The sequence below is a fragment of the Periplaneta americana genome, chromosome 16 (genome assembly GCF_040183065.1).
Source record: "Periplaneta americana isolate PAMFEO1 chromosome 16, P.americana_PAMFEO1_priV1, whole genome shotgun sequence".
Lineage (NCBI taxonomy): Eukaryota > Metazoa > Arthropoda > Insecta > Blattodea > Blattidae > Periplaneta > Periplaneta americana.
In genome coordinates this window covers 3216562-3243028 of record NC_091132.1, presented here as the reverse complement: position 1 = coordinate 3243028, position 26467 = coordinate 3216562, and the positions used below count along the sequence as shown (strand labels likewise).

The following is a 26467-nucleotide window of genomic DNA, read 5'->3' as shown; positions in this document are numbered from 1 at the left end:
GCTTGGGCAATCCAATCCGACGCGTCTGTTGTTGGGGGTGATTGCTGCAGGAGGGGGTCAAACTCCTTGTGCGTGCAACCACGCCCGTGGTACTACAAGGTATGCTACGGTTTTTCGCGCGTTCTATCCGTAAATGGCATGTCTGGGGAAACGACTCACGAACTGGAAGTCGGAGCTAATTCATACGGGTCACCAGTGATTATTATTTATTGGGGAGAAAGGAGGGGGGGGGCTTTGTAACTGCTTACTGAAGCAAAGCACAATAAATAACAACAGAAAGAGAAAGACGGACCGTTGTGCCTTGTGACTGATAATGACTAGTCGAACCGTTATCAACAGAACAGATACTTCAGCTCGCGAGTTAAGGGAGCTGAGTTCTCCTTCATCAACATAATAATTCAGTAGTATTCTACAGGGAATTCCTCGAAACAAGGAATCGATTACCAACGAAAAACTTATTTAATTTCTAGCGGCATGAAAGGTTGTTCTTTCGATGAGTTTTCTATTCAGATCAACTGAAATACTCAACTGAAATCACTTACCATTGCGCCAGTCGATAGCAGTAGATTCAGGTCGATTACTTCGATCTAGGAATTCCCAATTATCGTACTTATTATGAAGATTATAATTTCACGGAGGACAGAATCATTTTCATAGCATTACGTGGCATTTTGATTTCTATTCAATGAGCTTAAAGGCTTTTCAGAGGTTAACATCGTGAAAGATGTGAGGTGTACGAACAGTTGTTCTGCACTTTCTGACTCATGGAATATACATTTTTTTTTCGTAATTTAAACTTAAGACCAATTGATAACTCTTTTACTAGTTGAAATATTTATTGCTCTAATGCTATAATAGAAGTAAAACATAGGCACCCCGCTCGTCAATCTGCATTAACTCGTCATAGTAGCTGCAGATGGCCGTGCTCTTTTGGTAACTGAACTCCGTCTCTTCCTGGTCGGCAGCATCACATGTGTTGGTGACACCAGAAGCTCCTCGTTACACTTTCGCCACGCCCTGCCACGTCGCCGCCTCGGGCGTGATCTCGATTTCTTCAAAGTGCTAACCAAGAAGGAATCAAAGCGAGAGACACGCGAAAGTTGAAATGGAAAGTGTTCCTCAGGTGTTGTTGGGGGGCGAGGAGGGGGGCGTGGACCGCGCTTCCTCCGGGCTGGACGGGGCATCCGCTTCCTCCGGCGTCGGCGAGAGCTCGGGGTCCTCCTTGGCGGGCGGAGGAGGCGCAGGTGGTGAGGAGGTGCGCGGAGGAGACAGGGACGACCCCGCTAAAGACGAGCCCAAGGACGACGACGACGATCTAGAAGAGAAATTGTCTTTGTCACTAGAAAAAGACCTGCCCCTCTTCCTGTCATCGCGGACGTCTCTATTCTGATTCTCCGCTGCCGGTGGGGAGATGCACCTCCGGGGCTCCGAGCCCATGCCCCGGTGCGGGAGATGGTTTAGATGGTAACTGGGTGTAGGAATAGACGTCCGTTGGTGATTCAAGGAACCGATCATGCGTCCGTCTGTCGTTACTTTGCCCATGAAGGAACGGATTTCTTCGAAGTAGGACTCGTCCCCGACGACGCTCTGGGCCAAGGACAGCGCCGTCCTGACGCCCTGCCGGGGCACGGACGGGCTCCTGCCGCCCGCGTGGTCGTCCAGGATGGTTGGCCCGTCCGCCTCGTGCTTCTTGAGGTGCCGGTCCAGGTTCGTCTGCTGCCCGAAGCAGCGCTCGCACAGCGGGCACTTGAAGGGCTTCTCCTTGTTGTGGATGTTGCGCACGTGGCGCTGCAGGTTGGACGAGATGCTGAAGGACCTCTCGCAGTACTTGCACTTGTAGGGCTGCTCCCCGGTGTGCGTGCGCAGGTGGCGCGTCAGGTTGGCAGACCTGGGGAACACCTTGCCGCAGAACTTGCAAGCGTAGCGGTCCTTGAGTTTTCCTCCGCCGCCGGCAGTCGGTCCGCTGCCGTTGGACTGAGGGTCCTGGTGGTGGTACTGCTTCTGGTGCGCGTGCTGCAGAGCGGGGTGTTGGTGGTGCGACCTCAACATGTCGAAGGGAGGAGGTGGTGCAGGAACTCCCGAAGGAGATGACTGGTGACCGTTGAGCAAGCTTGGGTTCAGGAACGGGTAAGGTCTTGGTGGCTGCGGGTATCCCGGAGGACTCACCGGGTAAGACATTGGTAACCGAGGACCGTCCTTGCCGGCCTTGTACATTGCCTCCAGCATGATGGGATGCAGCGGTTGGTGAGAGAAGAGCACCGGGTAGGGCGAGATGATGGGCGAGGAGGGCTTCAGGCTGTTGGCCGGCGACGCAGGGCTCGGGTGCCGCAGCTCCTCCTCTTTGTCGGCGTCCCTTCTCTGCTGCTGCTGAGCTTCCTTCTCCAAGGGCGGAGAATACGGATTGTTTGGCGACGGCGAACGCAGGATAAGGTTTTGATTCTCGTCCTCTATCCTCCTGCGCACCATGACGAGGGACAGCTTCTTGTGCTCGACCCGCAGGTCCAGGGGCTGATCGTCCACGGGTCCGGCGGGCGGCCTGCCTGCAGGCGACATGTGGGGCCCCGCCGACCGGGTGTTCCTCGAGAAGTCGAAGGGCATCTCGTCCGCCGCGTTGTGCTGCGGCTCGTCCTCGGGAACTCGGATGGAGAGCGGGTAGACGGCCGCCTGTTTGGGGGAGCTGTGTCCGCTGGAGGAGAGCAGCATCTTGCGAGGGCTGGAGTCTTTCTCACGCATCTTGGTGGGGGTCGTCCTCACATGGGGCAGGGACGCTATCCGCGGGTAGTAGCAGTACCACGCCAGAGAAGAGTCCACCACACTACTCATCGGGGAGAAGTGCAGCCCCCTCCCTGAGATCACGCCCTGCAACAAACACAACATTGCATGTCTAAAGTTGAGGGAAGACTTACACTGTCAAGATTCTAGCAAAATACTAGGTTTAAGAAGGGAACATGGGACTTATCTGTCAAATTGAGCAAGGACAGCTAAACGAAAGTTGAAAAAGAGTTTAGTTTACATCATTGAAGAATTTCTTACTGAAAAAGTTAGCACAATATTGGGTTAGCCTTCATTTGAGTCGTTCAGAGCAAAAGTGGTGTAAGTCAAAAATGAGTAATGAATAGGGCTAGGGTTTTGATGACCTATGAATCATGAAAAAATGCCCTAAAATGCATTTATGACCTAAATATCTTTCAAAAATGCCCTTAAAATGCCCTAAAAATTGATCTTATATAATTGGCTTATTAGGAATATTGGGCCTAATATTTAGACTAGTAATTGAATTAAACTTTAGTACCAACATTCAAGTTTATTTAATTTTACATAATTTTTCTAAGTAGTACACTTTAATTAATTATTTTACCTGAAGTAGTTCCATATAGTCCACCACAAGGCCACTCTTATCCGGAACTAGCAGGTATAGAGGAGTCTATATTGAAGGGGTGGTTGGACTGATCCATTACATGGGGTATACTGTGTTAAAATGACAATATTTGTGTAGAAAAACGATTAAAATAATATACAAAATAATGGGTATTAATGGACAAAATATGTAGAGAAAATATCGAAGGAAATAAATAATATTTTACATTAATAATGGGGATTTGTGGCCAAAATTAAACGAAAATACCCCAGAAATCATCGAATAAAACAAAAAATGCTCTTATGAGTTGTAAGAACTAAAAAATGCAAAAAAATGCCCTAACAAATATGTCTTAAAACACTCAGTTTATCACATAACATATAAATACTAAAGCGGCTATGTTTCTGGTTTACTAGAAAAAAGATGCAATTTCATCAAAATCCTGGCCCTAGTTATAAGTGTTAAAGTAAACATTCTGTAAAATACAGCGCAAAGTAGCAATTAATATTAAATTTATTTAAACTATTAGTAATCAGTAGATAGCAAGAAAGACATATTAATTGCTAATTTGCGCTGTATTTTACAGAATTTTTACTTTAAACCTTATTATCCAATTTTGACTTTCACCACTTCTGCTCTGAACGGCTCATTTATGAAGCCTAATAAATTTCTAACATGCTGGACCTCATGTATTGTATATATACCATAACAAATTGCTAAGTTTAGAAACGGAGCACATAACTGTAGCTCAGGCGTGCAGAACTCGCAAAGTAGGGGAACTATGACGTCAGCCTCACTCCATTTCTGTTGGGGATGATCGACTTCCGCCCCGAGAATGAATGTTGATGCAGCCGAGCGTAGCTAGAACGCCGTGACCGCACAGGTAGAAAAGGTGGGTGGGGTAAAAGAGGGGAGGAAAGCAGTCGCTCTCAAGAGTTACAGTTCTGCAGGCCTGCTGTAGATTATAATAACAACATTGAATAAGTAATTAAAGGACCGAAAATAGTTAAATTTTACACCAATGAAGAATATACAGTTCAACAACCAAGCAGAACAAACCAACAAACTATTAGTTTTCATAATTATGTCTAATACAATTACCACAAGAAATCGCTACGATTAGGGACGAAACACATAATGGTAGGTTCAAATGTTAAATTGGGTAGATAAAGTAATCAAAGGCTCAAAAATAGTTCAGTTTTGCACGAATTAGTGAAGAATATCTTCTTGCTTTGCAGTTATCCATTTAGATTCATTTTAACGCTGCTTGTGTAACTGTGCAGAATATCCCGCTCAACAATCATTGCTTTAGATTAAGGATAAGGCATACTTGCTTAATAATTGAGAATATTGTGCTCAACAATTGAGGCGTGCAGTTCTAAAACCCTCTAAATTGATTTGAGCAATTTTTTTAGGAAGTGAAAAAAAAAGAAGCTTTTATTCCTTTTGTTTTTACTCTGAGATGACTAACGAGGTATTTGGAGGATATTGAAAAAGTAACTATTTTTCAGATTAACTTTTTCACCATGAGTCAACAGAGTGCATTAATCCTTACTGTGAAGATATAAAGCATAATTTTGCTGAAAAAGTGGATTTAGAGGGTTTTCGAACTGTACGCCTCAAATTGTTTCTTTAGATTCAGTCTATATTATCTTGAGTAACAAATTAGAAACCTGCTCAATTATTCATCAGTTTGTAATGTCTTGTGTAACAGTTTAGATAGTTCTACTCAACATTTCCTTCCTTTATATTCAGCTTATCTCTAAGACGCGTTCCCCTTCGGAGGCGCGGTCCGAAGGTTCGAATCCCGCCTCGGGCATGGATGAATGTCCTTCGTTAATGTTCTGTCCTGTGTTTGCCTCAGTGGAGGCCCCTACAGTCTGCTGATCCCATGTTAGGGAACACCCGCAAAATGTGTATCGATGTATAGTGTCTATGTCCATAGAATCGTCCCCATCCTCACAGTTACTGCTATGAAAGACCAATAACAGGGAACACCGACACCGATGCATCGCAATTCAATATAAAGAAAAGTATGGACAAAGAGTGCATTTTAATATTTAATTTGCCATCATTTCACTAGACCATTAAGATCAATAATATATCGCCCCCACCAGTGGAGTAACGGTTAGCACATCTCACCGCGAAACCAGGTGGCCCGGATTCGAATCCCGGTCGGGACAAATTACCTGATTGAAGTTTCTTCCAGGGTTTTCCCTCAACGCAATATGAGCAAATGCTAGGTAACTATCGTTGCTGGACTCCGGACTCATTTCACCGGCGTTATCACCTTCATTCCATTCAGGCTCTAAATAACCTGAGACGTTGGTATAGCGTCGTAAAATAACCACTAAAATAGATCAATAATTATGCAGAGGACACAACAAACCTTCAGACTGCAACTGAAGGACTCGATTAAATTGTCTGGTAGCTTTACTTCTACGTATTTCGTAATCATCTTTTAGGAAGAGTTTACCACTCCAATATAAACATAGTGAGGTAAGTAAAGTAAACTACAGTATATAGATTCACGTAATAAAGTATTATACCGAAAGTCTAGTACACGCGTCATTAGAGTAATTGTAATACATTTCCGGGAGCTACACCATAAAAACTCAAATTTTGCTTTAATTGTGTGGTTCCACCTATAAGTCCGAGTTTCGGTTTATGGTTGGGAACAAACCTTCGAAGTGGTCTCACAGTATTCTGGAAACGTGTTGGGAACTGTGCATCATTATTTCGCCTAACAGCGCACGCTCCTCCATAGCCCAGGCACGAATATTTTACAACTCTTGCTGTTTTGGACACGAAATGGATGTGGCCTTCTTCATAAAAGGAAATTCATACGGAATTATCTTCATTTGACAGATTTTTTTGCCATATGCAATATCAGAGGAAATTAAACGCAGAATAAATATGGGAAATGCCTGTTATTATTCGGTTGAGAAGCTTTTGTCATCCAGTCTGCTGTCAAAAAATCTGAAAGTTAGAATTTATAAAACAGTTATATTACCGGTTGTTCTGTATGGTTGTGAAACTTGGACTCTCACTTTAAGAGAGGAACATAGGTTAAGGGTGTTTGAGAATAAAGTGCTTAGGAAAATATTGGGGGCTAAGAGGGATGAAGTTACAGGAGAATGGAGAAAGTTACACAACACAGAATTGCACGCATTGTATTCTTCACCTGACATAATTAGGAACATTAAATCCAGACGTTTGAGATAGGCAGGGCATGTAGCACTTATGGGCGAATCCAGAAATGCTTATAGAGTGCTAGTTGGGAGGCCGGAGGAAAAAAGACCTTTAGGTAGGCCGAGACGTAGATGGGAAGATAATATTAAAATGTATTTGAGGGAGGTGGGATATGATGATAGAGAATGAATTTATCTTGCTCAGGATAGGGACCAATGGCGGGCTTATGTGAGGGCGGCAATGAACCTCCGGGTTCCATAAAAGCCATAATTAATAATAATAATAATAATAATAATAATAATAATAATAATAATGGATTTGAGAGAGGTGGGATATGATGATAAAGACTGGATTAATCTTGCTCAGGATAGGGACCAATGGCGGGCTTATGTAATGAACCTGCGGGTTCCATAAAAGCCATAATAATAATGATAATAATAATAATAATAATAATAATAATAATAATAATAATAATAATAATAATCATCCAAGGCTGACTGCTGACCTCACATCCATATGCCTGAGCAGAGGTGAACGATCATCCAAACAGGTCGGTTGTGGTCATCACGATGCTGGATTGGTACCGGTCCCATTTATGCTGGCCGATATTTCATGAAAAATATCTTCCCAATGAGGACTGGATGCAGCATGCATTCCTTAACCCAAGACCTACGTATGCTGTCTTAGATCACAACGCTATGGCGCGGGACATTATTATTATTATTATTATTATTATTATTATTATTATTATTATCATCATCATCATCATCATCATCATCATCATCATCATCATCATCATCATCTTTCTAAGCTGTACGAATGCCGTTTTTATTCCGGAACTATTTTTTGAAGAGATCTGAACACTGTCGATGCAAGGTGAAGCGCAGAAATTCAAACCTTCAAGCAAAATAAAATTGGGTCTGTAGCTAGAGAGCAGAATACATTCTCTTCAGTTTAACACGTCCAAGTGAATGAAATGGCGACAATAAAAATAAATTGTAAAAGTAGTAGTAACCATTCACAGGATGAAAGTAACAGCTGAATGATTTTATAATGTAATTAAAATATATCAGAGTCCACACCTAATTACACAAGAGACGGGTGGAGAATTATGCGTGCCGTGCGATGTGAGTGAATTCCTGTCTCTCTGCGGAATTTTTCAGTAGAGCTAATAGGAACTGCTTACAACTCCTCCATTCCATTACGAGAGTGAGATAAGAAAAAGATTCAATTTAATCTTTAAGCTCCACGGAATATAAGAGAAATATTTTAAGAGGAGTGGATGTTGAAATTTGATTTTTTCCTATTTTTATGGTGTTTTGTATGTACAATATCATTCCAGAAGTCAACTTAAATTCTAGATTGGTTATTTTAGGAACATTTCGCGGCCCAAGTTAAAAAAGAAATACTAGGATACAGAAATTCAGTAAAATGGATACATCTGAGCCATTTGCAAAGACTATTTACTACATCATACTACTTTTGACCAATAAAACGGTAAGGAACGACGTGTTTCAACCAATCATGGTTGTTTATCATACAATATTTTTTATTACCTCCCTAGAATTTGTTTTTGTCACCTCTCTAGCATTTATTTCTTTGTTTGCCAATATTGTACTTAACAATGATTCAAGTTTATTTCATCATTCTTAATTAAAACTTTTCTATTATTTATCTTGTTTATATTATTTAGGTTATGTTATAGCTTCTGATGTATGAGATTATGGGTAGTCACGTATCAGAGATTGTTTAATATATATTGACAATTGAAGTGAAATGCAACTGTTTTAATAAAAATGAAACTGAATCAGCAAAGCCTTCTTGACTACTAATCGTCCATAAAGTTCAATGAAGATTGTATAGTTGGCACAACTGGTAACAAGAGAACAGCACATCATAACACACTACTGCCATCTAACGGAATATTTGGAATTATGAGATGGTACAATAATAAATGGTAAAATGATAGACTTCGTAGTATCCTGGAACTTTGCTTACTACTACATTCTCTGTTTACTTCTGCTGAGGGATGCTAGCCATCTCAAAACATGCACCATTGTTTTATGTTTTTAAACGAATGACGATCACAGGCCATAATACAGCATGACCCATATCTCAACAGATATTTGTTTCCGGACACATGCTTGTAGGAACTGTTTTATAGTTTCGACCTATGCTACCTTCTATAAAAATATGCGACACTTTTTTAAACACTTTGTATATCAGAATAATAATAATAATAATAATAATAATAATAATAATAATAATAATAATAATAATAATAATACTTACTGGCTCTTAAGGAACCCGGAGGTTCATTACCGCCCTCACATAAGCCCGCCATTGGTCCCTCTCCTGAGCAAGATTAATCCATTCTCTATCATCATATCCCACCTCCCTCAAATCCATTTAAATATCATCTTCCCATCTACGTCTTGGCCTCCCTAAAGGTCTTTTTCCCTCCGGCCTCCCAACTAACACTCTATATGCATTTCTGGATTCGCTCATACGTGCTACATGCCCTGCCCATCTCAAACGTCTGGATTTAATGTTCCTAATTATGTCACGTGCAGAATACAATGCGTGCAGTTCTGCGTTGTGTAACTTTCTTCATTCTCCTGTAACTTCATCCCTCTTAGCCCCAAATATGTTCCTAAGCACCTTATTCTCAAACACCCTTAACCTATTTTCCTCTCTCAACGTGAGAGTCCTAGTTTCACAACCATAAAGAAAAACCGGTAATATAACTGTATTATAAATTCTAACTTTCAGATTTTTGACAGCAGACTGGATGACAAAAGCTTCTCAACCGAATAATAGCAGACATTTCCCATATTTATTCTGTATTTAATTTCCTCCCGAGTATCATACTGTTGCTCCAAGATATTTGAACTTCTCCATCACTTCAAAAGATAAATTTCCAATATTTATATTTCCATTTCGTTCAATATTCCCGTCACGAGCCATAATCAATAATAATAATAATAATAATAATAATAATAATAATAATAATAATAATAATAATAATAATAATGATGATGATTATTGCCAGAAACATATTAGTACTTCATGCAATCCTATCATAGTTATACCGTAACTTCTTTTGCAGTCGCTAGAGGGCAGCTTAGTGAAACTGATTATTGTCTTGAAAGTGCGTTAGCCGATCAATCTGTTATGTGATCAGGGATTAGACACAAGTTAATTGATAATACCCTGTGCATGGAATTATTTTGTCTTTCGAACCCGAGCCCTCGGCATTTGTGGCGGAATAGTTTTGATAGGAAATGAACAAGCAAAGCAGTTTTGCACGTGCTCTGGTTACCCACTTTTCTCAGCTACAGACGGTACAATTTGCAGTCACTCACTTTCCTCCTTGCGCATATTACGAAACTGTTTCATGGAGTATCACCTTACAGGATCGCTCGCAGCCATGCGACTCGCTCTGTCATTTTCGTCATGAAGTGTCCGTCGCAGTGCAAAGTGTTGCGGGGGGAGATTCACGCACGACCAACAATTGGTTTCAGAAAACTGGACTAAAACGAAAAATATGTAACCATCATTCATCCGACAACAGCCGGCCATATATCTCCGCACGATGCCCTGTTCCAGTCGCACGCCCGATCAGAGAGCGATGTGCTGTGAAATGGTCGAGGTCTGTAATTTGAGTAGACGAGCACTGAAATTACATCGAGAGTGAAAAGGATCCCAAACTACCGGGACGAGTGGACCTCGTGTCTGTTCAACATCTCTCATTCAAGACTTCTTTCTCACTTCTGGTTAGGAAATGTGTCTTCCAAATTACAATTACTAAACCATACCTGCACAAACAGCGCTCAACGAGCGCGCGCGCTCCTTCGGAGCGGGAGAGCGGTGTTTACCGCTCGCCGAAACGGAGAGGAAGATACGTCAGAATGACATAGACTTGCTATAGGTAGAGGAGAGGGAAACGACCACTCAGCTATCTAGTGGAGTGCAGTGTGTAGGCCTATTCTCAGTAACTGTTTCACGTTGCTTACCTACTGCTACAGTACAGTATGGAGGAATCTAAAAGACGGAACATAACATTTAACGATTTACAGCTCGAACTTATTGATCTTCAATGTGACCTAAGGGCTAAAGATCGTTTGAATAATACTACTAGCCTGGTTGAGTTTTACAAGACTAAACATTAGCAATAATATCCACGACTACACATGCTGGCTGTGAAAATGATTGCTATGTTTGGCTCAACATTTATATTTGTGAGCAACTGTTTTCTACATATAATCAACTTTAATAAAGGCAGACATCGAACATCTGTAACTAATGTTTCATTACGATCAGTAGGCTACTGTTCCTTTCAGCTGCCAACAGCATAAAACCTCGTTTTGATGTACTGTTAAATAAAAATATAACAAAATGATATTGTACATTTAAGTAGCTATAGAATTTCTATTGCTTCTGTAAAATAAATATATTTTTATTAATTAATAATAGTCCAAGATAGTTTTGCAAACACTGAACGGGAATTCATTTCATAAACACTCGTAATAGTACTTCCTTTTGTGTATATTTTGTAAGAGATCACCCCTTCTTCCAGTCCACCCTTATACAGAGCGCAGCTAATATCTGCATTCCGCTCATGAGCTGTGAGCCGGCTCGGAGAGCGCAAACCTTGTGCAGGCGTGGTCTAGAGGCTTGTGCAGCAAATACTGAACACTAAGTCCATAAGAAGTTCAAATAAAAATTGTTCAGATTTATTTTCAATGAAGAATATCAGACATCTTGAAAGTTATATGCTCCCTAAATAAAATTGTCCGTCGTAAATCGTTAGCAGTTTCAGTGTTTTATTCGTTGCTGGTTGCGGGAAATAAACTTACTCATCACGGTAGCAAGAAGTGAAATGGCTGCTATTTTCCCTACAACAAAATATGCTTCCCTTTGACAGGAAAATGCGCTGAGGAAATTTATTGCCCTCCGATGGAAAAGAACACTCAAACCTCCTACGTAAGTAACTCAGGTTCTCAACAATGTCTCCATACTGCAACTGGAAACTGGTGCATCAAATCGCAACCCCCGACAGGTTTGTTGCTGCGTTTACTAATCCACGGAAACGCAAAGCCTTTAATTGTCGTGGGAGGAAACATCAGAGCGTTTACGGAGGTGATTCACACCAGAGACGTTATAATAGTATACTAGACTCACACAGAGCACTGGTGTGCTGTCCAAAATTGAAGCCAGTCTGCGCATGTTTATGCCGCCATGCTACTGGTAGAAATAGAGCGGTAAACACGATTGTCATACTTGTCCTTTGTTTTGTCTCGGGTGTTTTTAGTGAACAGTGTGAAAGTAATGGGAATATAATTTTGAAAAATGATATATTATCGCCGCGGACTCATGCTTAACATGTCGGCATCATACAATAACGTGCGGTGTGCTTTTAAAACATAATTTTGCCGACCGATTGTTGCTCTGTAGGTTTCACTATAAGCGTCACGTTGTCACGTCTACTTCCTCGATAAGAATAAGCACTAGTTTGTTATGTTGGCTTTCTTAACTCTTAATAATAACTCTTTAATAATAATTTTTAATCACATACCTTAATATTCGTCCTCAGCACAAGACATTGCAACCTCGGTTTTAGTCCACGTGGATTAGACAAGTAGGTGTCATTTAATAATGGAAGAAATTGAAAACAATAATACAATTAAATTTGAAAGACCTGCCGAATGTTAGTGCATGAGGCCGCTCAAAGACCTGCCGAATGTTAACCATGAGAGCGTGGCGATAATACCATCCCTGTTTAATTTTCCAAGCCATTTGCAAAAGGTACGATATAATATTATCTCTGTTGTTACAATATTAATATAATTAAAATCAATCAGTAGTTTGCGACAATAAAGAATACTTATCAGGCTGTAGAGAAATCACACTGAGTGAATTATTTAGACTTACACATCATATGTTAAAACATTAGTGGAAAGATAAATTTTTGTTTTTATTATGTAAATGAATTTATCTGCAAGATTATAAACTTTCATTCAAGATCCATATATGGATAAATAAATATACAGATAATAAATAAATAAATAAATAAATAAATAAATAAATAAATAAATAAATAAATAAATAAATAAATAAATAAATAAATAAATAAATAAATAAGTAAATAGCTATAATAGCTAAGCCTTCTTTGTGAACTTATGATTCAGAGTTCACCTATAAATAACTCTTTTACATTTTGCCGGACATATATTTTATTAACAAAAGCAAGGAATGGCATCTTATTGATATTACATATGTGCATAACAATTATGTACCATCACTCCGCAAGCAATGATAATATATCTATTTTATTTATTTAAAATAAAAATACAATATGTAAAAAATCCACACATAAAAATGTGTTTTTTTATCTTGCATAAAGTGATTGTTTAGTTTTTAGGTCTTCAAATTACCTATTGTTTGCAATGTATTAGGTACAGATACTTTTTATAATTGATAGCATTCCCTTTATTAATTGAATATTTTTAAAAATAATTTATTGATCGATCAGCGCATTTAGCGCTATACAGATCAATTGAAGAATGAATTCAATGTAATTTGGCTACCTTCGCACATTATACTTTGCCAGATTACCTATGTCCTGTGGTCTAGAAGTATCGGTAATATAATTTTGATTCTCTAAAACTTAACAACAAGTCTATACTGATTATCACATATTTATTTCGCTTAATAATTTGATTATAACAAGAACTTGTGTAATCAAGGTGCATATATTTATGTCTTGTGATCTAAGAGTTAATATGTTAATATAATTTTATATTCTCTGAAACCTAACAATTTGCTGATTATCGTAAAATTATACAATCTATAATGTGTATTGTGTAGGCCTATTTATGGATGTATCAGTATGTTTTCTATAAATTGCTGCGTACGTATTTTCTTTTCTTTAATGTTCTAACGCATATCAATGAAACTTTAAATATGTTTATTTCGTCCTAATTTTACGTTAAATGTCGAAAATGGCCATAATCTGTCAATTTTAGATCATCACAGCGTTAATTTGCGTGATTTACGTATTGCTATTATGCGTCTGCTCTCCAACAATATGGCGGCAAGCGCAGCGTTCAATTTGCCCCGGTTTCCTCGTTTCGCGCAGCCGAGACTGTAGGGGCTTGGTTCACACCGATCGGTCCTCACCGCGAAGGTCAGCTCTCTTCATAGCTTCTTGACATTTGCCCCTCCCAGGGGTAGCCATGAGCCTCATCTGTTGGTCGTGGATTAGAGTCCCTCCTAGTGTTTGGATGTTCATTCTGTGTCGTCTTGGTCCGGATTGAGTTAAATCAATGCAGTGTTGCCAACTTGGTCGTGCTCAATGTGTCTCAATGCTACGCAAAAAGTCTGTATTTTCAAGTGAAGTATTCCAACTTTGAAAGAAATTATCAATATTTCACGTAAAATAAATACCATATTATTATTAGTACTTATTATTAATGTTATTATTGTTGTTGTTATTGTTGTTGTTATTATTATTATTATTATATAAAATTTATTCCCTATTTTGTTTCTCAAATACCCTAGATTTGGTGACTTTTTCCCCAAATTGGCAACACTTAAACCAGAGCTGGGCAGCAAGAGCGGATTCTACTCTCTCACGGGGAGCCATATGATTTCTCTTCATCCCCTTTCTTCCCCGCCGAACACCGCGCAGCGTTGATTCATTGACGGATGAATATTAAGCGTCCCCGTTTAGAGACTGGTTCCGCTCCCTATGCCCAGCCCTGACTTAAACTGTAGGACCAGTTGACTCTTTCTTTTGTACGCCACGTCATAATTTCTCGATCTTGCGCAGTAGCTGTTAGCAAGTTAGACTCCGGTGACGTGGGGTCAGAACGACACAGGATCTAATCTAAGATGACGCAGAACACCACACCGGCAACGAACATAGCCTACATGCCCTATACGACGTTAGAACCCACAACCTTGTCTTGCATGCAGCGTTAAAATAGTTCCTTAACCACTGTGCACACCACGGGCGTCTATCACACACACCATCACACAAAAACCTGGCATTATCTTGAAGTGTGCTGTTGCGTCCGACAACTTTGGTACAATAAACAATACGTGGAGCTCTATTAAAGCTAAATCCACATCGTAAACTGGCTGTTCCCGTTAGCAGTGCTGCCCCCTGCAGTTTCCCATGTAATGGTCGGTTCGTTGTAGCATAACCAATATCAGTCCTCACGAATCGCTATGGGGAAGGAGGTTTTTTTAAGGACGTACCACGACTAATTTTATGGCATGAAATTGTTTTTCATATTTTAAAACAAATTGAATGGCATTCCTAACCACCACGCTAACGCCTTGTTCTTGGAGCCGTGGTGGTCAATTTGATGAACTACACATTACATCGATACGTTGACCTGGTCATAAAACCTTCCTTACTTTGTGCTTCATATGCATGTTCCGATATCGGGGACACGATCTTGCCTCGCATATTTGAAACGTGCATCATCTGCAGCGTGTGGAGAACAAGGCTGACTGCAGCAAACAGTGTGCTCTCGTCACGTGACCCGAAACTAAGTAATACATCGTTCAATTATGTAATAATAATAATAATAATAATAATAATAATAATAATAATAATAATAAAATGTTATGTTTTATTTAACGACGATCGCAACTGCAGAGGTCCCGCAGGAGTTCTTTTACATGCCAGTAAATCTACTGACATGAGCCTGTCGCATTTAAGCACACTTAAATGCCATCGACCTGGCCCGGGATCGAACCCGCAACCTTGGGCATAGAAGGCCAGCGCTATACCAACTTGCCAACCAGGTCGACCTTCTAATCGATAGTGATCGATCATTTGTTGGTGTAAGTGTGACTTCTTTAGTTATAACTTTTATGAATAGAAGGCGGTGTTGCCAATGGAACATAAATATACCCGCATTATAGAATTCAATTTTTCATCCCTCTCTGCTGATTGTAAAACAACACTGGGTTTAGCTGTAAACCGCTGATATTGTCAATTATGAGAATATTATTTATGCTTAATGTTATTGAGTTTTTTTACGACGCTGTATCAACATCTAGGTTATTTAGCGTCTGAATGAAATGAAGGTGACAATGCTGGTGAAATGAGTCCGGGGTCCAGCACCGAAAGTTACCCAGCATTTGCTCGTATTGGGTTGAGGGAAAACCCCGGAAAAAACCTCAACCAGGTAACTTGGCCCGACCGGGATTCGAACCCGGGCCACCTGGTTTCGCGGCCAGACGCGCTGACCGTTACTCCAAAGGTGTGGACTTTATGCTTAATCTACACCATAATTTTCCCCTACTTACTTACTTACTTACTGGCTTTTAAGGAAACCGGAGGTTCATTGCCGCCCTCACATAAGCCCGTCATCGGTCCCTATCCTGAGCAAGATTAATCCAGTCTCTATCATCATATCCCACCTCCCTCAAATCCATTTTAATATTATCCTCCCATTGACGTCTCGGCCTCGCCAAAGATCTCGTATTTGAAGGATTCGTAACAAGCTGTTTTTTACGGTGATGGGTTGTTAGCCCTTCGCCCAACCTCCAAGCTGGAGGACCACCCCTCACCGGCTGTCCACGACTGCTTATTCAATATACTCGCAGCTACCCTCCATATCTGGAGGCCGTCTCCTCTATCCGCAACCTGAGGACGCGCCATGCCGTGGTGATAGGGACCCACAATACATTTTCCTCTACACTCTTTTTATCGCCAAAATAATGGTGTCGCCTATTGAGAACTAGTGAAACCATTTCAACGTTTGTCAATATGTTATGTATATCTTTGAATCTGACTTATCCCGTGGTTATAAAGCCCGCTTACACGACCATAAAGTAGTACGTCGAGTATATTTGATGCAGTAGCTGTACTTGTATGTGTTAACAATTAAAGTTATAGTAATAGTGGCAGTGGTGATAAATTGGTAACAATTGGCGTAGGAACAGTTCCTCTCATCGTCATCAGTAGTTTCTATTTATTTTATTGGGTTATTTTAGGACGCTGTATCAACATCTAGGTTATTTAGCGTCTGAATGAAATGAAGGTGATAATGCCGGTGAAATGAGTCCGGGGTCCAGCACCGAAAGTTACCCAGCATTTGCTCGTATTGGGTTGAGGGAAAACCCCGGAAAAAACCTCAACCAGGTAACTTGCCCCGACCGGGATTCGAACCCGGGCCACCTGGTTTCGCGGCCAGACGCGCTGACCGTTACTCCACAGGTGTGGACGTCATCAGTAGTTGTAGGTCTGTCGTGAGTAGTAAGTACGGTAGTGAACCAGCGTACTCATGATGTATTTATCGCCCTACGGACGGGAACAACCTTGGTACAAATGATCGTTTTCGTTAACTTTTGTAATAAATTGAGTAGCCTAGGTGAATTTCCTGCTGTAGAATGTGACAGGCGAAGCTCAATATGTAGTAAAAATGCAAACATGGGTAGTTGCCCACCACTAGGATCGCTACTATCGCCGCATCATCGCAGATCTCTCTCCTAGCAGCCGACAAAATATGTTACACTTTCGTTGTCGTGTTCTTTTGGAAAAAATTAACACCTTCCTTCCATTATTGAAATATTAAATGCATAAAGTTAATTTATTATTTTAATGAAGTATATTAAATTCCACCATAAACTCGAAGATACCTGCAAGAAATAAGTTAATATAATTTTTGTTTGTGCAAAACGAACTGAAATTTACTATAATAGCTTCACTCATTCAAGATTATAGCGATAATTAACTATGAAACCAATAAATATTAATTTGCATTTCTCTTTACAACAATAATAATGGAAATTAGAATTAATGGAGTAACTTACGTGTACCGGTACTTGTAGTGTAGGCTTACGTAGTTAACAAAGTGGGATGAGGTTAAGCAATAATAATCACATCAGAATTGGAAATAAAACGTGATCAATAAATTTTATTGTAACAGACTTTTTCTACGTCTCTAGTAAAGCAACAAATAAAAATAACAACAAAATTAACAGCTATAATTAAAAACATATCCTTTGAAGAAAAAAGTAGGCCTAAGCAATAATAATCCCAGCAGGATTGAAAATAAAACGTGATCAATAAATTTCATTAAAACAAACTTAATTTTTCTACGTCTTTAGTAAAATAACACATAAAAATAATAACAAAATTAATAGCTACAATTAAAAATATATCCTATGAAAAAAAAGTAGACCTAACCTTTATTTCTCTGGAAATTTAACAGCCTAAGTGACAGAACTTTAACCGGTATCTAATGTCCTTTCGGTTAGACTGAAACATTTCATTGTGAAACTTAAGGATATAATGTATTCTAACAGTCACAAAGAACTTCAAATTAACAGTTTTGTTTCTGCACAGTTTCTGAATCTTTCGGAAATCAGATAACTCTGGCCTCTTTCTCTTACTGTTGCTACAATTTATAGCACTAGAAAGTCTCCTCCTTGTCCCATATTATTATTCCAATTATTATATTTTAGCCATTAACATTTACATTATAGCCAATAACGAACATTTCACAAGTATCAATGTGAAATACGCAACGAGCTAGCACTCGATAGAAATACGACACAGTCCAAAGTCGACCATGGACAGTCTATTGTTTCTAGTTGCTAACCGCTTGGAGCGCTTTATCACGAGATTTGCAAAAAAACACCTCAAGCTTCGCGACTGTATATAGTAGACTGTGGTATTACGTACTCCGTAATCTCTTCCTGACGATCTTCACAAAACAAGGCGTCTCTACCCCCCTGCTGTTGAAGAGAGCTTCTCTCTATTTGCATCTAATTTGACGCTTTGGATACGGATGGATGCTGCAGGCTGTGTTATGAAACCTCGCAAGCTAGATGTCGGTAAATCAATGTGACCGTCCTTTTATTGCAGTGTTTTTACTTTTGAACTGTTAGGCAAGTCTCTGGTAATTGATTCGGTTACAAGAAATTCTTCTCTATTTGCGTCACTATATTTCTGTCTGACTTCGTATGAGAGAAATCGCTGAACAAAGCAGAATCTAAAACAGAGTTCTGAGGGATGCAATGATGATGTGATTAACTGATTTTATTATAATATAATTTAATACACATGTTACATATCGATAGTGTTTAGGAAAAAGAGCTTAATCCTTATTTTTAAGTGTGAATGTTTTGCTATAATTAGTTAAAATTTGATTTCAAAACCTGAAGATATGTTTTTTAGCAATTATGTTTACATTCCTTCATATATAATTAAATAATTAAAAAATATAAATATTATTGATACTCTATATAAGAGTCTAGTTAGGAGTAAGCTAGAGTAGGGGAGAGTCTGGTAGTATCGGACATCGGGTAATATCGGACAGTGAGTTTCTTTCATCTACCACGTGATGTCGCATAGAGAAACGTAACCATGTCATTCAGGTGCTACCATATGGTGGTAGATGAAAGAAACGCACTGTTCGATACTACCCGATGTCCGATACTACCCGACTCTCCCCTATGCGTCTGTAATATGGTCACCTCAGTTCCAGTCCCATCAGATGTAAATAGAAAGGATACAGAAATATTTTTACGTTATTTATACTTTAAAAAACATTACGTGTCGTCTTATGACAAGCAAATTTCATATAATCAGTCACTTTTTGAATTTAATTAAAAAACTTTAAAATCTCGGCGATTAATAAATAGTCAAATTTTACTCTATAAGACTGTTAACGGTATATTGAATAACTGTGATTTTCTTAAATTCCTTCAGTTCAATGAAAAAAAAAAACAGAATTACGTCATAGGCAACCTTTTGTTATTCCCATTCCTAGAACTGTTTTCTTCAAGAACTCTCCATTGTTTGTTATGTGTATTACTTACAACTCTCTGTCTTTAAACTGTGATTCTCAATTAGATTTCAGTTTAACAGTTGAAAAATTTCACACGATAATAAAAAGAATTGTATTTCCTTAGATATTTAAATTATGAAGAAGTGTATTATAATGTTTTTACTCTAGCTTTTAAATAATTTATATTGACATTTGGCACTGTATTAACTGCAATATTATATTCTAGCATCTATTACCGTTATGTATTTTCTTTCTTTCGTTTGTGTTGTTTGTTTTGTTTTTTTTTTTCTTATTATGTGTTTTGTGTATGTATCTGTGTAAGCCACCTGTAATTGGAAGCCTGCTTCTGTTGTGCGGTGGATTTAAAATAAAATAACGAATAATAATGTGTTCAAATTTATTAGACTATAGCTGTTTCTGAAAAATGTTTCTGTTGTGGGAAAAGCTCTACCTGAACACCGTCGGTATGCCGTGTCTTTCTTTAGGTATAGCTCATAGGGATTTAGCATTGCCGTAAGAAATCTAGGTATAAGGTGGTTCAAAAGTCGCTTTCCCCAAACACTTCCTTACATTTAATTACATTCAATTTACATTTGACTCCACATTCCTTTACAGATTTTGGTCAAAATGAAGCCCCTGTTTCTCGATACACAATTCACAACGTTTAGACACTGATTTACAGATGGCAGCACATAACTCACGATTTTCATCGATTTTCACGAATGACTATTCGATCATCTGTCGCAACTGATGCAGATCCTGCGGTTTCTGAGCAAAAAATATAATTTTTCGGGATACCCCACAACAAAAATTCACATGACGTCAGGTCGCATTTTCTGAATGGCCTTTCTGTTGTGCCACGACGACCATTCAATTCATCGAGTTGCTGGTTCAAGAAGCCCCTCACTCCTACACCAAAATGAGGTGGTGATCCATCCTGTTGCCATAGTAACTGCATTTAGGCAAAACGAGGGCTGTTTTCAAGACATGACATTGGGAAAACAGTTGATGCACGAACATGATCGTCAACCCACAACTTATTATACGTGCTATTCGTTTATTCAAGTGTTGACTTCTGTATATGTGTACAATTATGAAACCTAAGAACGAATATTGGGGAAAGCGACTTTTGACCCATCTTGTATATAAACAATGAAGAAATAACTAGTGCACTATGTTCAGAAATTAGCAGGCTTCGACAATTTGTAAAACAAGGGAATATCATTTATGGCTACTAAGTCTAAGTCTGATGTTCTCTTACTTTATAGATTGTCAAAGCCTACTAATTTCTAAACGTGGCCATTCATTAAGTTATTTCTTGACTGTTTTAAGTTTGTTATGGCAATGTAAAATCCAATGTCATATGTATAGAGCAGCAGTGACCAAAGCGACTGTCGTGATTACAACATGTAATCAGAGACATTCAAACAGGTACGAGGAGTTTCCTGTACATTGCTGTGTGTTTCATTCACGTACTGAAGGCAAGCAGTGGCGGTACTATGTCGCTCTACAAACTCTGTCTCTAAAAGCAGTGGTTTCGTAAAGAATGAGAAGGAGAACTTCTCTGTTGTTCTGTCGGACAAAATGTAATATGTTTACGTTGCTTAACGATTCAATTAGGAGTATATAGAAACATTAATCACCACGCCGAATAATGTATTATTAGTATTACTACTATTGACCGCTAAGTGTGTTTCTTTCTTCTGTACGTGCATGAACATTGGTATTTTTAGATCTTTTACCTAGAAGGATAAAATTATTAGGTTTTATCTCAATGTTAATCTTCTTAATCTTTAGATGAAGGTAACTATTTATTAGTTATTCATCTATAATAATAATAATAATAAATCTGTAGCCGAAATTTTTCTGGTAATTTTCGATTTTCCAAAAATAATTGGTCCTAACATATATAATTAACCACCCTAAAACCGAAAATCGCTTTTTTGAAATTTTTGTTTGTATGTCTGTCTATCTGTCTGTCTGTCTGTCTGTATGTTTGTTACCTTTTCACGCGATAATGCCTGAACGGATTTCGATGAAAATTGGAATATAAATTAAGTTTGTTGTAACTTAGATTATAGGCTATATGGCATTCAAAATACATTATTTCAAAGGGGGGTTATAAGGGGGCCTGAATTAAATAAATCGAAATATCTCGCTTATTATTGATTTTTATGAAAAATGTTACATAATACAAATTGCTTTAAAAATAATTTGCGATAAGTTTTATTCTTTGAACAATTTTGATAGGACTGATATTTAATGAGATAAATGAGTTTTAAAATTAAAATAACTGCCATCTAAGGCCGTGTAATGAATTAAAAAACAAATGACTTAGTCTATAAGGGGCCTTGGACAGCAATAATCGAAAGCTATGAAAGATAGCCTACAGGTAATGTTTCTGTGTTTGTATGAAGTAATATCGGAAGCTAAATTAACCGATTTGTATAATTAATTATTAATTCACCATTGGAAAGTGTAGTTTCTCTGTATGGACATAATGCTATAATGTTATCACAGTAACTTCTGAGTGAATCGAGGACAGGTAAGATTAAAATAGCTTCTTATGCACAGAAAACTTGATAGGCTATTCTGTATATTCGTTTCCTGTATTTCCTAAACTAATTTTTATGACCAAATGAGTGTCTCTGGATCAAAATGATCGCATTTTAATTTTTTAATTAAATTTAAATTAAGTAACATAATAAACGACTTATCCTTCTATCAAACACGAATGTTCCCTGGATCAAATGTCCTATTTTAATTATATAATTACTTTATATTTATTTCTAACGGGTGCAGCGGAGCGCACGGGTACGGCTAGTTTAATAATAATATTGTAGAAAAACTCATTCAATATTAAGTACCAACGAACTGTTAAACGCCAGGAATTGACATGTCTTAAATCATAGCCAGGAAGAGAAAAATGAGATAAATAAATGTAAGGAAGTCAGCTATATACCTAATGGGGTTTGAAATATCTCGTGCTCTAAAGCCTTTTAATAGAACAGAATTTCTCAAAAGAGTAATGATTAAAATAGCTTAAATAACTTGTCCATAAGAAGTTTTTAATTTTGAAAAAAACTACGAATTTCTCGACCAAGCATCGAAAGAAGAATTTAGAAAATTCCTGATTATATTCAAGATGAAGGTTAAAAAAAGAATCAAGAAGAATCGTATATTATTCACTGGCTCTTGATGACAGCAGTGACATTACTGATACAGCAAAGCTTGAGATTTTTGTCCGCGGGATTGATCAAGATGTTAGTACAGGAACCACCACTGGTTGTAGTTTTCATGCCAAGTACCTTTCCTCCGTCTCCTTACTTCATAGACTGTCTGTCGCATGTAATCACTGCAGCTCGAGTTTTGGTCACCGCTGATATAGAGAAACACATGATATATTGTATAATCACACAGTTTTCTAGTAATACAAAGTCATTCGCTTCATATATGAAATAATTATTCCTCATGCCTTTCTCTTCGTCGTTAGTCATTTTCTTAAATAATTTGTAACTCACCGTGAGAAACAAGACAGTTGAATAACTCACACAGATGACGTTATCCTTCGAGGACTGGTTTTTTAATCGGAACAGAGACAACAACGGAATAGGGAAACAAAAACAAAACGCAAAGACATTTTCCAGATTATCACGTATTACGTCCATGATGAAGTTTCCTGCATTGAATGAATTACAAAATATTTTCCCGTTTAAACACATATCTGCAGTATGTGAGGCACGTCCGCGCGCTCTGGAGGCAAAAACATGATTTATATATTATGTCTTTAAGTAATGACGCATTTCCAAGACGTAATAGCAGAGAGTGGCTGTAATCTTGAGAGATCTTCTTTCAGATTAATGATGTCGTCAGCAGGTAGGTCAGCTGGTCCTTCAATGGCAAGAAAGTGGAAATTCCGACAATCCTTTTCAATAAATTTACTAAAGAATCGTAAAATCGTTTAATATATTGACGTATAACTCAGATTTACACAAACGGCTTGTATGATATGTCAGGTTTGTACCAGGACGGCATTCACTTACTTTGTAGTTTCAAGCTTGTTCACGTCTCTCTGTACGAGAACGTAGTGCGGTGCAATTTCGCATTGACAAATGATATGCAGAATTATTCAGTAATACTTAAGTTTATAGGTATGCCATACATACTTACTTACTTACTTACTGGCTTTTAAGGAACCCGGAGGTTCATTGCCGCCCTCACATAAGCCCGCCATTGGTCCCTATCCTGAGCAAGATTAATCCAGTCTCTATCATCATATCCCACCTCCCTCAAATCCATTTTAATATTATCCTCCCATCTACGTCTCGGCCTTCCCAAAGGTCTTTTTCCCTCCGGCCTCCCAACTAACACTCTATATGCATTTCTGGATTCGCCCATACGTGCTACATGTCCTGCTCATCTCAAACGTCTGGATTTAATGTTCCTAATTATGTCAGGTGAAGAATACAATGCGTGCAGTTCTGTGTTGTGTAACTTTCTCCATTCTCCTGTAACTTCATCCCTCTTAGCCCCAAATATTTTCCTAAGCACCTTATTCTCAAACACCCTTAACCTATGTTCCTCTCTCAAAGTGAGAGTCCAAGTTTCACAACTATAAAGAACGGCCGGTAATATAACTGTTTTATAAATTCTAACTTTCAGATTTTTTGACAGCAGACTGGATGATAAAAGCTTCTCAACCGAATAATAACAGGCATTTCCCATATTTATTCTGTGTTTAATTTCCTCCCGAATATCATTTATATTTGTTACTGTTGCTCCAAGATATTTGAACTTCTCCACCTCTTCAAAAGTTAAATTTCCAATTTTTATATTTTCATTTCGTACAATATTCTGGTCACGAGACATAATCATATACTTTGTCTTTTCGAGATTTACTTCCAAACCTATCTCTTTACTTACTTCCAGTAAAATTCCCGTGTTTTCCGTAATTGTTTATGGATTTTCTCCTAACATATTCACGTCATCCGCATAGACAAGCAGCTGATGTAACCCGTTCAATTCCAAGCCCTCTCTGTTATCCTGGACTTTCCTAATGGCATACTCTAGAGCAAGGGCTAACAACCCATCACCGTAAAAGCAGCTTGTTACGAATCCTTCAAATAAGGTATGCCATACAACAAAGATAAAGGTAATATCTCTTTGAATAATTAATTTTAATTACTAATTTTGATCTTTTTTTTACTAATTTCCGCACTGCAGCCTGAGGGCACAGACTACCTATTTAAAAGTGAAATAATTTTCTTTCAGAAGAACAAAACATTTATTTATGGAAATTAGCGTCATCACACATCAGTAGTACGTCCAGTAGCAATGGATCTTGTTGAATGAAATCTTGCATTTATCGATAAGAATGTAAACGATTCAATTTGTCGTTAGCATATTTTAGTCGTTCAACAACTTGCGTTTTGCAGGGATGAAACGAAAGGTCAGCACATGACATTGTCCAGAAAGTAAAGAAAATGAGTGAATAACATGAAATTAAACGACTTTTCACATTCCAAAAATGACTACATATTTGCAAAAATCTTCGGTTTGAAAAACGTAAGTTAATGCAATATTATTAGGGTAGAGTAGCATAAATCGCACCGCTTCCTAAATCGCACCACTGCTAGTCTAAAACAAATTACTATAGTAGTGTAGCATCTAGTGGTATTGTTACAATCTACCATATGAACTTCCACCATGTCACTTGATTTCTGCCACTTCTTTGTGTCAGCAGCGTGGTGATAGTGTATCTAATATAATCGCTTAGGTGGATGTATATTTAGCTAACATTTTGTAACTAAATAACGGATTTGTATGCAAAGGAATCCATAATCTTAAGATGTTATTCCTTTAAAGACCTATTAAAGAACATTTAACTTAGTAGGATTTTCGAACATGTGGTGATTATAGGCTAGAATGAAGTAAATTATAACTTATGGCGTAGTTTCTCAATTCTCACCACTTTGTAGGTGCCTAATTCGCACCGGTGCGATATGAGCAACTGTAGCAATTCTAGCCGTACAAAAGAAGGCCCCAAAAATTGTAACTGAATTAGGAATGCATCAGGTGGATGCAATATCAAGTGGTGAAAAGGGCGTTAATACAACAAGTTTGAATTGTACAAGCGCACCAGGTATTTTGTGCCACCTGTGATAATTTTTAAACGTCAAACAGTGCATCCTACATTATCAGCTGGTGCTCCTCCAGGATCGTTATTTGTTTGCTCTGAGTCAGGTTACATCAACAGTGAACTATTTGTCGAATAGCTGAAAAATTTTATTTGCTACTCAAACCTGTCATAGAAAAAATGCTGCTTCTGTATATCCACTTATACGAACTATTCCAAAAATTTAGAAGCTGGATTATCTCGGGAAAATGGTATGCTCCTGTTTCAGCTTCCTCGTCATAATACTCATAGGCCCAGCCTTTAGATGTTTCCATCTTCAAACCATTTCAGACAGCTAAATCATGAAGCAGTTCTTAGGTGGCTTCGAGATAATCGTGGAGAAAAGGTGACGCAGTTTACAGTTTGAACTGCCTGGTGAAGCAGGTGGCAAATGTGTAACAATAAAAACACATTCAGAAAGTTTAAATGTTAGGTAATTTACGCTCTATTTTGTTAATTTCATTTGAAGATGCGTTACTCTCTTTTATTAATTTCAATAAACTTGTAATTTGCATTTATTACATTATTCATTCAAATACTCTTCAATATGTTCAATATTAAAAGCTTTCCTTCATGCTGTTCCCTGCAGATAAAGAGGTGCGATTTAAGAAACCGCAGGTGCTATTTAGGAAACTAGTTGCCTAAATGGCACCACTGACATGTGTTTCGAAAATGTCATTTTAATTTAAAAATATTAAATCAATTTCAAGGATTCTTTTTTACATCAAAGGTAAATGTTCTGGGAATTTACGAGGGGGATCCAGGAAATAACGACCGTTTTGTTGTAATAATTAAAAAAATATATTTATTTGAAAAAACAAAGTCTGTTACATAACTGAAGCTTCCTTTACTTCTCTACATAATCACCACCTACATTTAAACATTTGTCGTATCTGTTCACTGGCTTTAGAATTCCCGTGTTAT

The 26467-nt window shown here is 38.3% G+C and overlaps 1 protein-coding gene across 1 annotated transcript in view; it reads right to left on the bottom strand.

Annotated features, from left to right (window-relative positions):
• Positions 1 to 411: 411 nt before the first annotated feature.
• LOC138716500 (transcription factor hamlet-like) overlaps positions 412 to 26467 on the bottom strand; it is a 314366-nt gene continuing 288310 nt past the window's right edge. The window contains exon 2 of the mRNA XM_069849642.1: positions 412 to 2859. Within this exon, the coding sequence (XP_069705743.1) occupies positions 1120 to 2823 (1704 nt within the window). The 5' untranslated portion in view covers positions 2824 to 2859 and the 3' untranslated portion in view covers positions 412 to 1119. The remainder of the gene's footprint in view (positions 2860 to 26467) is intronic.